A 17509-nucleotide genomic window follows, 5' to 3' on the forward strand; every position below is an offset into this window, starting at 1 on the left:
CAGCTTTCTAAAACACTTACAGTGGCCTTTATCTCCAATATCTTAGTCTTTTAGTCATCTGATTGGTCACAAAATCTAAGTTTTCAAGAATAAAGCCAAACTCTTTTGAACCAATTCTATTTTCTTGGTTATATACAGAACAAATATGAAAATGTTCCATGCCTTACCGTTTCAATAGAGCTTTCATATTACATTCTACAGCTACTAATGATAATCTTTCTAGAAATTCACGACTTTCTATCTCAATAATATCAGTATACATCCACTTTATCACAGCATACGCTATTTCATAGGACATTTCTAGAATGATAAAAAGATATTATAGAGTAAACAGTACAGACTAAGACTATCTTGTACATTGGCCTCAGGCTGGTATTTGGTATTTGTCAAAAATTAAACCTAGCTTTACTTCCTACTGTTCTGCACCTGTTGAGCCAATAAAGAATGCAATGTCATGCAGTGTGCAATGAGGGAAATTTTGTCAGGACAGCAGCATTAGCATTACTCTTTTCAGAATTCCAACTGTTGAATACATTCATTATATATGTATATCATTACTAGTAATTCTAAATATTTAAAAAAAAGTTAGTCTTCTGCTTTTTCTCTAACCTGATAGATCTAGAAATTGAAGATCTAATTTAGCCCAATAATCACTCTGTGCTGCTATAACTGAACGATGGCCGTGGATCTGATAGCCACCTTGAAACATTATTATCATATCACTGCAAAACATTAACAACAAATTCATAAGCAAATACTATTGGTAATGCTGTGCCGGGTACGAATCGAAGCTTGCATTTTAGTCCAATAGAACAACTTGATGCTTTTCCATGTCCGCCTCCCTAACCTGCATCACTGACGGAAAAACTATGGTAAATACGGAAATATGACAGTATTATCTTAACCTGAACCTATGCTTGATATCCCCTTTCCACATGTAGGTTGTTCAAATTGAAACTTTGCTGCGCTCTGCTTGAGGTCAAATGCTCAAGGTTTGGTAAATAGGCCCAGTGTCTTCCTTACTGAGTTGCCTCAATTGAAGTACGTTAAACCATGGTCATACCTGTACATTTCACTCTCAAATAATCCACTGATAAAACTCAGATGTCTGGAACTAAACTCATCATCAATATCTCCAGCAGACGACACCAGCTTGGCCTGGTATTTCAACTCTACGTCTGATAGATGTTTATATAGACCCGCATTCTCTTTCTGTAATTCAATGACCTTCTCCTGTAGACTCTGAACTTCTATGAAAAAAACGGAATAATGTTGTAATGGAAAGAGAGTTTTAGGTCTACACTGCCAAGATTTGCAGTTGAAACTTCCTTACAGCTGACCATACTCATACTGGTAGCCCACCTATTTTCCAGCTAGATAGGCCTATACAGTATCCATGTTTGAACTACTTGATTTGCAAGTAGGGGCTAAATATCAACATATGGACTTACGACAGCTAAAAACTTGATCGACCTTCCACTTCCAGATATCATAAAAATGCAAAAGGCATTTCTTTAATAACATGATAAAATATGGGTTTTAAGACCTGTTTATATCTTCCATAACACCCAATATTTAAAAATCACCAAGGTCAGAATTATGATCTTCAGAACATCATTGTTCATTTGCCCTTGAGGGTAATTTTCGAATTAAATTGTATGCTCCATAAGAATTATAGTAGATGCACGAAAAATAGGTTAGCACGAAATTAGGTTACTTGATTGTACTCTTTAAATGGTATTTAGCAACTGTACTATACATAGAGCCTGAGGTCGAAACGTTGCATAAAACTTTAACCAGTGATTGTAGTTCCATAAAGCTGTGTCTATAAGAATTAATATCTTATAGAAAATTTATTGTGATCTGCTCTATAGAAATCACCATCGGACTAATGAAGACACTGTTACCCTATTCGCCATATTTTGAGCAATTCCATTATTATGCTCTCTTTTCCGTACATTAGAGTTCAAAAGACTAAGAATGGAGCGACATTTCACACTGCCATCTCAAAAGAATGAAAAACTATTCAATAAACTTTTTAAAGAGAAAGAAAGTATGCTCGATTCAGTATAAAGAAGCCAAATAAAATTCGCCAACCTGACGCCATTTTGATTTCTTTCTACGGGATGCGTTCGATATGTTTTTCCAAGTATTCTGTACTAATCGAACACAGCTCAAATTTTTAGTGGCGTCTAAAAGATGTACATGGAGCATTCACATTCACTCTTGATCTAATTCCACCTGTTGAGGGATCTTTAAAGTGCCCCGCCTGTAGCGCAGAGAGCCTCAGTGTATTTCCCACCTGAACCACTAGACAATTTTTCCATGTCAGCACCTCTAACATATATTTTCTCGACCTATGCGGGGTTTTAACCCTGGACATTCAGGTTAGCGAGCAATCGTCTAACTCACTGACCCTGTGGCTACATCTCAATAGGTATGCTAGTTTAAATAATAACAAGGAAAGCTCAATGATCACAAGAAATAAACAATACAAATATTTATAATTGTATTAAATATATTTTATTAATATCAGGCATTCTATAACAAAATCATTTGATTTTTAACAAAAAACAAAATATTCATCCAAATCCTTTACAAATTTTACAAATAATAAATAATAAACTGTTATGCCTAATTCACATTATGGACCTTGTATAATTATTCAAGCAAATATATATCGATTACCATACTATTTATATTCTTCCTCAAAATAAGACGGATTGTTTGTCAATATTTATAATAGACCACAATGAACACAAACATTTTGGTGATGCTATGGTCATTTAAAAAAAAAAATAGATAAACAAATCATATCTTAACCATAAACAAGAGCTCATCGTCGAAATTTGAGCCTTCAAATCCATGTGTATCCATAATTATTCATGTTGAAAAGTTAAAAATTCAAATCGAATTTAGTTGAGATTAGTCCATATATAGAACACATAATATATAGGATTACGCAGTGAAATTTCTAGTTTGAGGTATATTTGAGAGGATTATGTGATTAAAGCACAATAAAGATCCAAATCAATCCCTGAAAATGCAGACTGTTCCCCTCTAAGGGACTGCCCCTTTAAATAGTTGGCTTCACATCCTGAGCATCTTTCTTCATTTGACATTTTAATAAATGGCCTTTATACTGATATTTTCTGATAAATTCTTTCGAACAAAATTCACATTTAAATTCTTTATCATAATGTGTTTTAATATGACGGTTTAATGATATTTTAGTTTTGAAGGCCTGATCACAGTTTGGACACGGGAAAGGACGTTCGTCTGAATGAACCACTAGATGGCGTCGTAGTTCTTCGTTTAAATAAAATCTCTTACAACAAATTTGACAAACAATATTCTTAACTCCCTTATGAACAAGTTCATGTTTTACTAGGCCAGTACGATCAAGGAATTTCCTCTGGCATCCTGGAATAGAACAGTGAAAGTATCTCTCTTTCGTGTGTAAATTTCTATGACGTATTAAACTCATCCTTCGCACGAATTCCATTCCACAGAAATCACATTTAAAAGGTTTGATTCCTTCGTGGACTTTGATATGATCAACTAATAGACTCTTGTTGTTAAAACCTTTCGGACAATACGTACAAGGATACAGCGTTACTCCATTATGCTCTTTGACGTGAGATTCCAGACTTTTTTTGTTGGCGAAACATTTTTCACATTCCTTACACTTATGTTTCAATTTACCCTTATGAATTTGACAGTGGCTCATCAAGGCAGCGTGTGATCGAAAAGTATTTCCACAAATCTGACACAAGTGGTTATTTCCATTTTCATGAGATTTCAAATGAGATCGCAAATGAGGTAGAGCTCGGAATTTTTTATCACAAAGATGGCACTCGTGACTGTTTTCATTACCATGGTTACCTTCATGTGCGCTTTTTTCTTTTTTCGTGCTAAATTGGGCATCACAATGACTACATTCGAATAAATCGTTTTCATGGTTTTCGATGTGTTCGTCTAAATCTTCATTTGTTGCGTAATCATCCCCGCAAATATTACAATGAAACTTTTCTTCCAGTCTATGATCTTTTTTAACATGTTTCCGTAAACTTGATTTGTGGTAAAATCTATGATGACAGAAGCCACATTCAAATTGTTTCTCCCCAGAATGTATTATCATGTGATTTTTCAAATTTTCTTGTCGATTAAAACACTTATGGCATTCTTCACACTCAAATCTTTTAGGAACTTCATGAATTTTCGAATGTTGCTTCAACTGTGAATTTTTTCGGAAAGTTTTCCCACAATCCCGACAAACAAACTGATGTGCATGTTTCATTAAGGCTAGAGCCAGTTCAAAATCTACAATAGGTTCCACTTTAATAGAATCATTACATACAGATCCTTTTGGTTGTTGTACAATATTCTGGAATAAAAAACACAGAAATAGGTGTTAATTTAAACAAGGAACCAAAAGACCTTCATATTTGCAAAAAGAGCTGCAGTGAATAAGGGAGTAGTTTACTCCCCACTAAATTAGGTCAAGAAAATTCCATTAGACTTTTTATCCTAGATTGCTGTCAATGGTAAGGTCGGCACAGAAAATATGCTGAGTGGTTTGAATGGGATATTAAATCAAGTCCCTATGTCCTGTAGGCTGTACACTGTCATTGTCCTGGTAAAATTTCTTTCATTTCATTTCCAATTCTCTTCTTCAGAAGAGTAGCATAAACGCTTTATTTCATATCATTTCTGCATGATCAATCAAATTCCTAGCCTGCTCAGCCATTAAGCCCCCAAAAGATATCTTAAGCCTGAGTCAGAACTCAGCACTAGAATGGAACATGGTCAATCATAAACTGCTCAAATATATTATACCAACCTGTACACAATCCACCACATCAGTGTTTGGTTCAAGTTTAATAACAACACCATTATGAGTTGTGTTTGTGGTTGAAATAGTTTCAGGTTGGTCTGGGTTAGTTATATCAGGTATTGATATAGTATTTAGAGTCTCCTCATCTTCTTGACGTACCACTATTTTATCTGCGGACCTCTCGACTATCGGAATTGATTCAACTGTCACTTCCTTATCGACCGACTCCATGTCCACTTCTTGATTCTTATTATTCAGAGCTTCCAGACATCTGAAAATCAATTGGAATATGAACAAAGCAGAGTAGTTAGATAGGTGTTAGTCAAACTGGAGGTAAAAAGTTGTTTGACTCTCAGAATATTCAAAAAAACCAAGGCTCTGAGTGCTATTCTAAAGATCCCTTAGCTGATGCTAATGTCCTGGCAAAATTCCCCTCATTGCACAATGCCTAATCAAGTGCAGAAAAGTAGGACGTAAAACTCAATTTTATTTCACAATATTTAGTGTCCTTTCAAATCTCAAAATAACTTAGTCACAAAACTAACTACATTTTATCAGTAATGAATCAAGACAGCAATAAGCCTTAACTTAAAGAGTGTAAAGGGCAGAACAAAAGATGATGGTACTGAGCCAACCTAAACGGTGCAAGGGATCATATTGAATACCTGCCATTCAGATGTAAGGGGAAGAAACGATGGTACTCTCTGACACATACCCTTATATATAAAACATATGGAAGAGAAACTTTAATAGTATGATGTCTGTAGTAAATCATTTAGTTAAGATTAAACTTTGAAGTAATAAATCACATTAAGATTTTACCTTTTCATTATAATTTTAAATCAGACATACCTATTATAAAGAGATTGTAGTTTATATTTAGTAGCTAAATGTAGTAACTGTGTTAAATGTCTAGCTGATACCTTCGTATCTAATTCATCTCGGTATATCCATCGAATTAAATCTAGCGCCACTTCTACCTTTACATCTACAATATACAAACATTTTATTATATCTATACTTATATTGCCTGGAACCATAGTTCTTAGAATGTATGCCAGTAATAGAACATTGGATAATTTTGCTTGGAAAACAACCCCATGATGTTTGGTGTCACTGACGAGGCTGTTTTTTTGTCAAGTCAGCATCCATTTCAATCTTTGTTGTTTTTAAATCAAATCCTCTTTCACACCAATTATTCCAAAGTAAAATTAAAAGTAGATCTATATGTACCAAGTTTTGTATGTGTTTAACTTAGTTCAAAGTTTTGAATTTAAATCAATCGGCTATCAATAGGCCGGCAAGATGTTTATAGAAGATAGAAAGAAATATAGAATATTTGATACCTGTTAAATTTAACTCTTCACAAGAAATAATATCTTCTCCCCAATCATTAGTACGAGCCAACAGAACAAATTTATGGCCGTGTATCAACTGATCTCCTTCCAGTAAAATTTTTATATCACTGAAATGTTAATGTATTCTTGAATTACATTGTCAATTTTCAAAGCGGGTACATCCTGAATTCAAAACATAATAGCTGGCAAGATTTTAAGATTTAAGCGTTCATTTGAAAATAAGTTGAAAATCTCTTCACATTTACAACCATTATAGTTCCATCTTCACAATGTCAAGCTATTACAAACTTTATACTCTGCATCTCAGCAGCTTGTAAATGCAGTGATTTGATTGGCTCGTGCGTAAGCTAATACAGCCAGAGTCACTACAGAAAGTCTGTAAAAAATAAAGCCATAATGAATTATGAGTGTTGAGGGCTCTGATTGGTTGTATTTGCTGGCGTACAATCCAATAAATATGCTGCATTCTGTGATAGAAGAATTGTGGTTAGTGCCTTCTACCTAGGCTTCAACAGTATGAGTCTCCTTTGTTTATTCATTACCAATATGAAGGATCTTAATACAAATTCTACAATAATAATTTACCTGAAGAGTTCTTGACCAAACAGATCAGAAACTACAGCCAGTAATCTTTCACCAAAAGAATTTGGTGTTGTGGTGTTCTTTGACAACTTATCAATTTGATCCAGATATAGTTTTTCCATGTCATGGAACCTGGTTTGAAGGCTGAAATAGTCCTCACTGATCTGAGCTAGGAGAACCGTTTCTTCAATAACTTCAGATGCATCCACTTCCAACGTGTTCACTGCCGTCGACATGTTCACTGTCGCTGGCTGGTTTAATGTTGACACTGTCACTGGTAAACTCATTATCTCTGTTTCAGGTGTCACTGTAAGAAAATGATATGAAGTTGCAAGGCTGGTTGAAATTAATTTGTTTACCATCAAAACCACCCTGATTTATCTTTTTAAAATGTGGGTCATCTTCATTCAGATTCATTGTATTGTCAAATCATGTCATAGGAAAAATGTTTGTATATATATCATCAAGCCTCACATTTTTGGTACCTGAAAACATTTATATTCATAGACAAATGAAATGAGGACTTTCGTGACAGAAGAAGCCCAAACCGGAAATCAACAATCATTATCAACAGTCAACAACTGTGAGTGAGAGAGAGTGGTTGGAAAGTTGATTCTTTCTGACCTTCGTTTGCCAAATGCTTTAGATAGAAGAAACACATTTTTAATCATGGCATTTTTTTTTAGGCCCAAGCATTTCTTACTATAAGTGATTGCATAAAATGGCCAATTATGATGATTTGGGTTGAATATGATGGCTTTATTATAAAATTTCATCTTGCGTACTTACCTTCAGCCATTTTGCCGGAAATGCTAGTCACGTGATTTTAATAGGTGTAAAATTGCGATATGGAAACAGGTTTAGGGAAAATTCGGTCCAATTCGACCAAAAGACAGAATTTGCGTTGGGTTGCATCATAGTTTTATGGTTGCATAGAATATATTTTCAGACTTTTTAAAAGTATCTAAGGAGATATGTGCTAAATAAAAATCATTTGATAACATCTAGCAAAAATTCCTTTGGTCTTTCTTTTGGATCAGTCTGATACAGAAAATCATAGTCACACCAGGTTTCTAGAAGAGTGAACATGCCCTGCCTTATTGAGACTGGCATTGTTTTGCCTCCCCCCACCTCTCTCACCTTTCTTTCAAATATCTTATCATGGTAAATTTACAGGGAAAGAGGTGCTTGTAAGCCTTGACCATTTTGTTGCCCTTACTTGTCCCCTTCACCTAATGATTCACAGAATGCCACTCAACTGTTTCTTATTATGGAGCTCAAATTTTGTAGCTTGAGCTTAAATCTAATAGCTGGAAGAACACAACTTGTAACAATAAGCTTCACAATTAAAAAAATCTATTATTATAACTTAAATATATTCATTCTTGAGATTTTTCACAAGTGACTAAATGTTTTTCAAGTTGAGTCAACCTTGGAAAACCAGAGTTACAAAGATGGCAACAAAAGTTCCTTTCATTTTCATGAGTCATCAAATGTCTGTTCAGAGTGCTGGCATCTCTAAACTTTAGATTACATTCCAAACATGGGTAGCTTTTTACTCCATTATGACCTTTCACGTGTCGACTAAAATTACTCGCATCTGTGAATTTCCTTGAACATATTTTACACACATAGTTTTTAATATTTAAATGAATCTTCTTATGTCTTTTTAAAGAACTGCCGTCCACAAAAGACTTCTCGCAAATATCACAAAAGTATGACTTTCCGTTCGTATGAATGTTTTGATGACGTAGTAGACTCGACCGTCGATTAAATGATTTCCCACACACATCACAATTAAACGCTTTGACACCTGTATGTGTTGTCACATGATCTGCTAGATGACCTTTATGTTGAAAAGCTTTTCCACAAATTGAACACATGAACCTATTGAAAGCAGAACGTCCTGGAGATAATTTTTCAGTAATATTGTCCACCGTAAAGTCTTCATCCTAAAATGTACGAAAAAAAGGTTACATTTTTTAGAATTGAAAGCTTGCAAATTAGATTAAGTCTATTATAAAATTGGAAAGATTGTTTGTGGTAGGTATTTTTTATTTTATTTGCAGAAGAGGCTTTAAATAAAGCTGATTTTTCTGACAAAAAAGTGAGGATAACATCAAAGATTTCAACTTTCAATGACATCAAAAATTGACAATGACAAATTTTTACCTTCCTTGAAAACAATAAAAGACATGCTGATAAAATCAGTGAAAAATAAATTACATTTTAATAATTTTAACTTTTCATGGTCTCGAAAACTTACACTTTCATCCATTTCTGACACCATTCCTTCTGAAACTGAATCAGAATCAGTCGCTTCATCTTCGTCACCAACGACTACAGTATCCATGGTAACTGGCAGTTTCTTGACTACTGTATCCACAGTGACAGCTGATGTATCAACCACTGTATCTATACTAAATGGTGTCTCTGTGATTACCACAGATTTTGTTCCAATGACGTCTGCATCTAAACTTACAGACTGAGGATTTCCTTCCAATGATTTTAAAACAATATCTTCCTTGTTTTGGAAGTTACTTATGTTTAAATTGACTATTTCATATTGTTCTACATCTTGTAAGGAATTCAATGCGGTTTCACATCTAAAATAAATGAAATAAAATGAAATTATCATGAAATTCACTGGAAAAATATTTATATTTAATTTTGATTGGTATCAGTGTTATGACAATGAAATGATAAGAAAACAAACTCTCGACCCCAAAAATTAGTGACAGGAATATCTTCTGCTACCTGAAGGGGTTAGATGGCCAATTAATTTTAAGGACTTGAGTCTCTTTTAAGAAATCTTTATGTATTGTGTTTCTTTGAGAAACTATTATCTTACACTTAATTTTGCAGAATAGCTCAGTCTGTAACAAGTTAGATTGTCGTCTGCTGGGCGATTATGTGATTTAGTATTCTCCTCAAGAAAAGAACAATTTTTAATACCAAGGCCAGTACTTCCGAGAGTTAGTCTGATATCAGCCTTTTCAATCGTTTTGAAATATCTCACCTAGTATATAAAGACTGTAAGTTGAAGCATTTAGCAATGGAAATTAACTGAGTCAAAAAGTTGATAGAAACACCATCAATATCTACTAGATCTGTATATACCCATTTTAACATTGTCATTACTATACTCACTGGAAACACTGAAAAAATAAAATATGTGCTGAAAGATAGAAGCATTCATCTTCCATTCTTTTATTTTTTAAAAGTGAATTTTCTCATTTGAGATCCCCTATGAATTCATACCTTTGCCAAGCAAAATATTATAAGAAATTTTATGGCTTTTTCTTCTAAGTTGTTATTGTAACATTCTGGTGCATCATCTCTATTAAATAATTCAGGGCAATGCTAAAGAAAAAAACATTGCCTTAATAGCATCAATATATGCTCACGCATCATGAGCAGCGGATGCTGATGTGGAAGCGTGTTTGTCAACTGTACTATCCGAGATTCCATTAAATACATAATTCCACTCACTTGATAGGTCAAGATTATCAGCCTGAATAAAATCGTCCAATCCCCAAGAGTTATTTCTGACGTATAAGATCAACTTGTGCCCTGGGATTTTATTTCCATCTTTTAAAATAATTTCTATATCACTGAAAAACAGAAACTTTTTTATTGCTGAATACTTGCCTGTTATATACTTGGATAATTTAGGATAATCAGATACTTATAGTCAATTTAAAATGGGTTTTTACAAGATACGTACCTAAACTCTCGTTTACCAAAAAGACTTGAAAGTAAACCAGTTATTTTCTTAGAAAACTCCATAGATAGTCTAGTATTTATTTGTTTGGCACACGATTTCTATTAGTTTACCTATTCATCTCTTAAAACTCAATCCCCTGTATCAGAAAAAAAAATTGAGCTAATGAAAATTGGAAAAAAAAAATACTAAAGAGAATATATTATGATATAACACACTACTTTATTATACCCTTGTGTGTTTTTTTTTTTTGTTCTATACAGTGCTCTAAATGTCGTTCAAATCTTATATTTATACCGTATATAGAGTTATATTATAGTTATATAAATCAATGATACTGTACTGCATTCATTTGGGACATTTGTTGAGTACATTTGAAAACTTAGAGAAACCCTTCCAAACTCAGAGCTTTTTAGGGACTTCATTTGCAAAATAAAGCAACAAGAAATCATCTCTTTATGCACTGGAATCATATCCGTATTTCAGTTCAAAAATCTGAACATTTGAGTAGTTTAATTAACGCAAATATTACCTAATTAATCTTGAAAATCATTTGGCAGATAGTGCTAGTCGTTTCGTACATAATCCAACTTGTCCCCAGTCAGTTCGCCCAGTCATCAACACTTTATTAGTCATATTGACCAAAAATATTATAAAAAGCATATTTCATATTGCACAGTGTACCATTAAATCACACATAATGAAATAGGAAATACCAATAAATTTTTGGGTTGATTTGATCATTTTGTAGGTTTGACTAAACACTCAAATCTGGTAAAATAGCCAGAAAATTGGACTGACTTGAGATTGAGAAAAGAACAAAAATCAATAGAAAAAAAACATGTTTATTTATGGTTTAATCACAGAGTAAACAATGTAAAACATAGAGGTAAAACAATTGTATGAAAAAGGTGGAAAAAGCAAAGGTAAAATAAATGATGATTTATTGACTACCTACAAAATTTATAAGCGTGTAAAATGCATTAGCAGATGCTATAAAACTACATTTCTGCTTAAAACATAAAAACTCGATGTACATAACTCTGGCATTGCTGTTACATAATCAATGAAGTCACTGCAGTTACATAGGGAGTAGACAAATTTTTTATTATTACATTTAAAAATTCTATTAAAAAATCTTGAGATAATAATCTTTCCCTGATTTTTTTTCTAAACCAAACTTTCATGCTATAAAGGCACTACAAAGATTCTCCCCACCCCCCACCCCATTGAATGCAGGATACAAATGAATCTTATCATCAAATATCTTTTTTCATCCAAGTAACTTTTGTTGGATCACAGCATTGATTCATTACATGTTTATTTGCAGTCCCTGAACATTTTTTCTCAATCTTTGGTAGGGGTGGGGCAGGAGGTGCCTGTGGTGCTGCGGGTGGGGATGGAACACTTGCATCTGGACAAGTTTTGGTTGAAGAACATTGCGTTGAACATGTTATATTTTGAGAGGTATTGGTTGGATTATCGAATTTCGTTGAAGATTTACAGCAGGAATTCTTGATATTGGTTTTGGTTAGCTGATCAATCTGAAATAAAGGGAGATAAATTGGTATGATTAAGATGACAGATAATCATTTCTGATATTGATCTAAATTTTTCAAAGCAGAACAAGATTTTATTATGTTGGAGGACAATTTCCATTTACAGAATCTAAATATTTTTTGCCTACTGACGCGAGAAAGCAGAATGACCTTGAAAAAAATAATGTGCTTGGTCATCTCCAAAGGTCAGACATCCTTAGCCGAGCTCATCAAGTGCAGCTCCCAATATCAGAACTGATATGGCTGATCAACAGTCAACAGTCCTTTCTTACCATAGCTTGAGGTATTCTATGAGCATTAGCTCCTAATGTTAGAACAGGATGACTTAGTTTATATCCAAGATGGCTGTAAAAGTCTTGTTTATCTAAGGTATTGAGAAACATCTGTTTAAAACCTTTCCTGTAAATATAAATGTATAGAAATAAATGATTAATAAAGCATAGATATAATAGTTCAATCTATAGATCTTCAAAGAAAACAAACACTGAATTTGAGAAATTATATTATAATATGAAAGCTAACTGGAGCACATAATGTACATATGATTTCTTAAGATTTGTGATTGTCTTATATCAATTGTGTTTGAGAATACACAAATATATCTACTTTGTTGCTTTTTGCTGGAACAAGAGAAAGCTCAATAACATCCTTACCCTGAAGAATATTTTTCAGCTTCCAGCATAATTTTCTTTCCATATCCTTTCCCTCTCAAATCCTCTCTTATAAAAACTACAAAATATGAGATAAACACAAAATTTCCAAATATCAATTCATGATCAGCATGGCTTTTTCATTGATCCTGTCTACATTGGTTTAACCTCTTGACATTGATCATTCCAGGATTATCAATGCCCATTTTCAGCTGGATCGATTGGAATAAAGTGGATGATGACTTATTTAAGGTCTCAAGACTTTCACACAATAACCAAGATCATAATCCATAACCATCATTTTTTTTATGTAACTAAGCAAATAACATTATGTAAAGTCGCCTATGTTCTTACCAACAGAGCTACATCCCCTCTTCAAAAATTGACTTAAGTTAAAACCTTACCACTTTCAATATAACAAGCCTTGTCTACACCCTGGGCTTCCATTATTTTAGCATGACCTATGACCTCTGATTTTCCAGCATGATTTCTGACCATTATTAAACTACAGGGTAAACTATCTCTTGATATCTCCAATGACTGAATTCTGCAATAAAACAAAGGCACAACACAGAGTTATAGCAGCCATAAGTGCAAATAATGTTTCTATTGTTCAACAGACTACACTTCTGTTGCTTTATATAAGTAGACTGCTGTAACAATAGTCATTTCCTACAAACAAAACTGACACGAAGTATTTATGTTAAAGGATGCAGTCATCTCAGTATTTTTTTATCAGTTCAGCTCATTTAGACAGTTGTTCTCTTTAGAGTCCCTGGTTCCCAACCTGGCGTGTTTTCACCTCTGGGAGTGTCAGGGTGTGGCCAATTGTTATAGAAGAAGAATGTATCTTTGATGTTTTAAAATATCAATTGATTTTCGGGACGTGATATGGTTTAAATGATTGCTCTGGGATGTGAGGACTGGAAAAGGCTGGGAAACATTGCTTTAAAAATAGCCTAGACTAGAAGCATGACAAAACTTCTATCCTGCGGTTTTTATTAATCCAAATTCAACCAAATTTTGGAAATAAGAAATCACCTAGCATTGAGACTTCGAGACCAGTATGTATTCAACAACTGAGCACATTCTTCTATCAATTCTTTACGGTGATGGAGAGGAATGACTTGAACTTCTTCTTTCTCCATTTCGCTTTTTTACAGCTTTACTTTTACTTTAGCAAAATATAATGTAAAGTGGAACGAAAGTATAAATTTATCCGAAATTCTTCAGTATTGGAATTCTTTTCTAATTTAAGATTTGTCATTAGAACTACAGTGTTTTAATAAAATTGAAAGAAAATAGTGAAGATTTATTGTTGCGTTTCAGAAAATATACATTCTTAATCTTGACGTTGAAAAGTCAACATGGCTGCCGAAAATGGAACTAAAGAAGAAAATGCTCTTCCACCTCCTCTCTCTGCTAAATTCAAAGAGTAAGAATTCTGAATAAATGATACATAAAACCATTGCGTGTCCTTTTATAAAAAAATAACTCTTTTCATATGCAGACTGTTTGTGAATTGTGCAGAAAATGGGGTATCACTATAATCACAGCTAACATTGGCTACGGACAACAGTAAATATTCCCATGGGATTTGATTTATCACATGACTACACTAAGAGATAAATGCATGTTTTTTTTATGTATTTAGGAACAACATTAACTATTCTATGCCCTTACCTTATGTTTCAGCCTTACTATCCATCAAGGTTTATTCTGAATATTTTGTAATGGGGGAAAAATCAAATTTTGGCTAACTGTGGTCTGTAGGTAACATTATACATCCTGCATGGAATAACCCTTTGAACACTGAGCATTAATGGAACATAATTTCATATACATTTTACCCTGTAATTGGCACAAAGTGACTGCCTAGGTATATAATACATATTTATGGGCCTGTAGGGCCCTGGTTCCCAATAAGGGATGTTTTTCGCCCCCTGGGGTGTGGAACTGGGTTGTCGGGGGTGTGGGCAACCGAATAAGGTTGGTAACCACTGCAGTAACGCGACCGATATTGTGCGGGAAAATTATTCTATCTGTCTTCTATTTCAGATCATTTGCATTTGTGACCATCAAAGATCGCTTACCTGTTATTCTCAGTAAAGTAGCTGATACTGTACATAGAAAGAAAAACAATCTTGGTGCAGAACTGGGAAATGTAAGTAACCCATATTGAATGCAGAATGATTCAGGTTGTATTTAAATTGCTTGTTTAATGAAAAATAATATTTATATTTAGCAGATTGGAAATGGTTTTCTAAACTTTTTATGTGTATGATACATAAGATATAAGCCATATACATGGGCCTGATACACATATAAGTTTTCAAAATTGCTAACAATCTCTTTAAGATGTTGAAAAATTAAGTACCACTATTTGTCATTTCTATTAACTAAACAATGGTCTTCGTTGGAAACACATTATTCAAGTTTATTGTTACTATTCAAAGCAAGGTACAGACACATGGTTTAAGCAGGAAAATGGAAATTCATAGTTTTTTAAGCTTTTTAGTGGATATAGTTATTATTTTATTTGTAGGAAAAAGCAGAAGATTTGAAAGGAATAGCTGGTGAAATATCAAAACTACGATATGAAATACAAACAGATAAAGATGTTGTAGCTCTTGAAGACACCAGAGGTGATGTAGACATCTGGAATGAAGTTTTAAAAAACCTGACCAAACAGAATAACAATCAACCTCCTAGATGGTTCAGTGCTGCTTGGTTATATTTAGAATGCTATATGTATAGAAGAATACAACAAAGTGTTGAATTAAGGTCAGTTTTTTTTTCTCACTATTCTGTAGCTTATTTTTAAAATCCTAACAATTAACGGAGTGACCTTCAAACTTTGGCTGGGTTTTACAGATCTTTGATATCAAGATAGGTTAAAACCCCTCTACCTGCGGGCCTTTTTTTTTCTGTCCCTACACTACACATCTGTTTGAATAGCTATCAGAGGCTGGAATGGAGACAGATGTTTCAATCTAATTATGTCCATACCATTCACAATATATTTTTTAATTACAGTAAATATATGAATGAGTACGATGTATTTGAAGATCAGAAGAAGAATGCCTACGTAACGTCAGTCCCAGCTATCCAGACTTTATTGACATATTTATTAACCTCCGTAGAAAATATACCAGTTGACTCGAATAAACTTCAGCCATTGTTTTCACAGTTAATACAGGTCAGTTGAGACACGGTCTTTATCCTGAATCCAAAAACACAAGTTTCACCAATCATAAATTGCTCAGAAATTGGAATTTTTTAGCTAAGCTAATCAGTAATAGTGTTCCCAGCTCACTGTCAAAATCTGAGCCTTCAAATCCATGTGTGTACAGAATTATCCACGTTTGAATGTTAAAATGAGGCGCTCTGCAGTCTAGCATGAAATTTTTTGACAAATATTCAGGATATATTTTCTGACTTGAAAAAGATTGCAGAGAAAATTACATAATGATATGTGGGAAGGGGGTAATGCAATAGATCAAGGGGTAACAGAAAGAAAAAGGTTGAAAACCTCTGCTTTAAACTGCTACAAATATCTTCAAACAAATTATATTTTATATTTTAGGTGGCACTATGGGGTAATAAATGTGACTTGTCTATATCAGCCAGCATGGAGAATTCCCAAACTAGTTGTATCTTAGACCAACTTCATTCCCTGGAACCGTTTATCCTGTTAAACCACACCCAACAACTCTGGAATCATCTTCAAAAAACAGGAAAATGTCGAATTGATATTGTTTTAGATAATGCTGGGTTTGAACTCATTACTGATCTATGCCTTGCAGAGTTTTTACTCTCTTCTAATATGGCGTCTGAAATTCATTTCCACGGTAAAGCCTTTCCATGGTTTGTATCAGATGTAACTTCTGACGATTTTTTATGGACTTTGGAATCTTTAGCATCTACTAATAACTTGGCGTTGTCTCGTTTCGGCACAAAATGGCAGCAACGAATTCAAGATGGTACCTGGGTGTTGCATTTTGATAAATTTTGGACAACTCCATACGTCTTTGAAGAAATGAAATCAAAATGTCTGACATTACATTCAGAATTATCGAAAGCATCGTTGATTATTTTCAAGGGTGATTTGAATTATCGAAAGTTAGTTGGTGATTTGAATTGGGACACGACCGTGAGTTTCGAACGAAGTTTACAAGGATTCCATCCTGCTCCATTGGTCTCGTTACGAGCTCTGAAATGTGACGTAGTGGTTGGTCTAAAACCAGGTCAAGGTGAAGAAACAAAGGTCAAGGATGAATCATGGATGATCAATGGAAACTGGTCGGTGATATGTTTCTGTGATAAACAGCTAAAATAGAAAAATGGATTCTCAACTTACCTCAAATTTTAATGAAATTTTGAAAATGTACAATGCTTATAGGTCTTAAGTTAAAGCTTTTCCACCATAGAAACATGGGATAAAGTGGATATTTCTTTTTTTTTTTTTTAATAGAAACAAGGAGGGATTTGTGAAATATGCAAAAAAATATTTGCATGACAATTTTGAAAGTATAAACTTGCTAGTGGAATGCAGGGTACTAATAATTTGAAAGGGAAACAATTGTGCAATTTGCAAAAATATTTAAGAATATTTTATTTTCAAAACTTAGGTAATTTGAATCAGATATTGTTATATATCCAAGCATATAATTTCAGTGCAAACAAACTGGGTGTGTAAAATTGCATCTATATTTGTGTGGGGAACTTTTTTAAGGATTTTACCCTATATTTTCAGCTTTATAGTAACATGGATTGTTTTTATTAAGTTTTATTGATTT

At 33.6% G+C, this 17509-nt stretch overlaps 3 protein-coding genes across 3 annotated transcripts; 1 reads left to right on the forward strand and 2 right to left on the reverse strand.

The window, feature by feature from the left end:
- Positions 1-2503: 2503 nt before the first annotated feature.
- On the reverse strand, positions 2504-8687 carry LOTGIDRAFT_214563 (hypothetical protein). Its single transcript, XM_009054509.1, has 2 exons — positions 8337-8687; positions 2504-3706 (listed from the first exon to the last, which is right to left on the reverse strand). The coding sequence occupies exons 1-2, from the start codon at positions 8658-8660 to the stop codon at positions 3077-3079; spliced, it is 954 nt and encodes a 317-aa protein (XP_009052757.1). The 5' UTR covers positions 8661-8687; the 3' UTR covers positions 2504-3076.
- Positions 8688-11326: 2639 nt separating this feature from the next.
- LOTGIDRAFT_231780 (hypothetical protein) lies at positions 11327-13876 on the reverse strand. Its single transcript, XM_009054510.1, has 5 exons — positions 13752-13876; positions 13115-13257; positions 12714-12789; positions 12333-12459; positions 11327-12045 (listed from the first exon to the last, which is right to left on the reverse strand). Exons 1-5 carry the CDS (start codon positions 13856-13858, stop codon positions 11761-11763), a joined length of 738 nt encoding a protein of 245 aa, XP_009052758.1. The 5' UTR covers positions 13859-13876; the 3' UTR covers positions 11327-11760.
- Positions 13877-14077: 201 nt separating this feature from the next.
- On the forward strand, positions 14078-17049 carry LOTGIDRAFT_178238 (hypothetical protein; the record flags this gene model as incomplete). The annotated part of the gene is made up of 5 exons (XM_009054511.1): positions 14078-14145; positions 14769-14874; positions 15256-15494; positions 15747-15909; positions 16297-17049. The coding sequence occupies 5 exons, from the start codon at positions 14078-14080 to the stop codon at positions 17047-17049; spliced, it is 1329 nt and encodes a 442-aa protein (XP_009052759.1).
- Between the last annotated feature and the right edge of the window lie 460 nt (positions 17050-17509).

This window comes from Lottia gigantea, assembly GCF_000327385.1.
Source record: "Lottia gigantea unplaced genomic scaffold LOTGIsca_22, whole genome shotgun sequence".
Taxonomy (NCBI): Eukaryota; Metazoa; Mollusca; class Gastropoda; family Lottiidae; genus Lottia; species Lottia gigantea.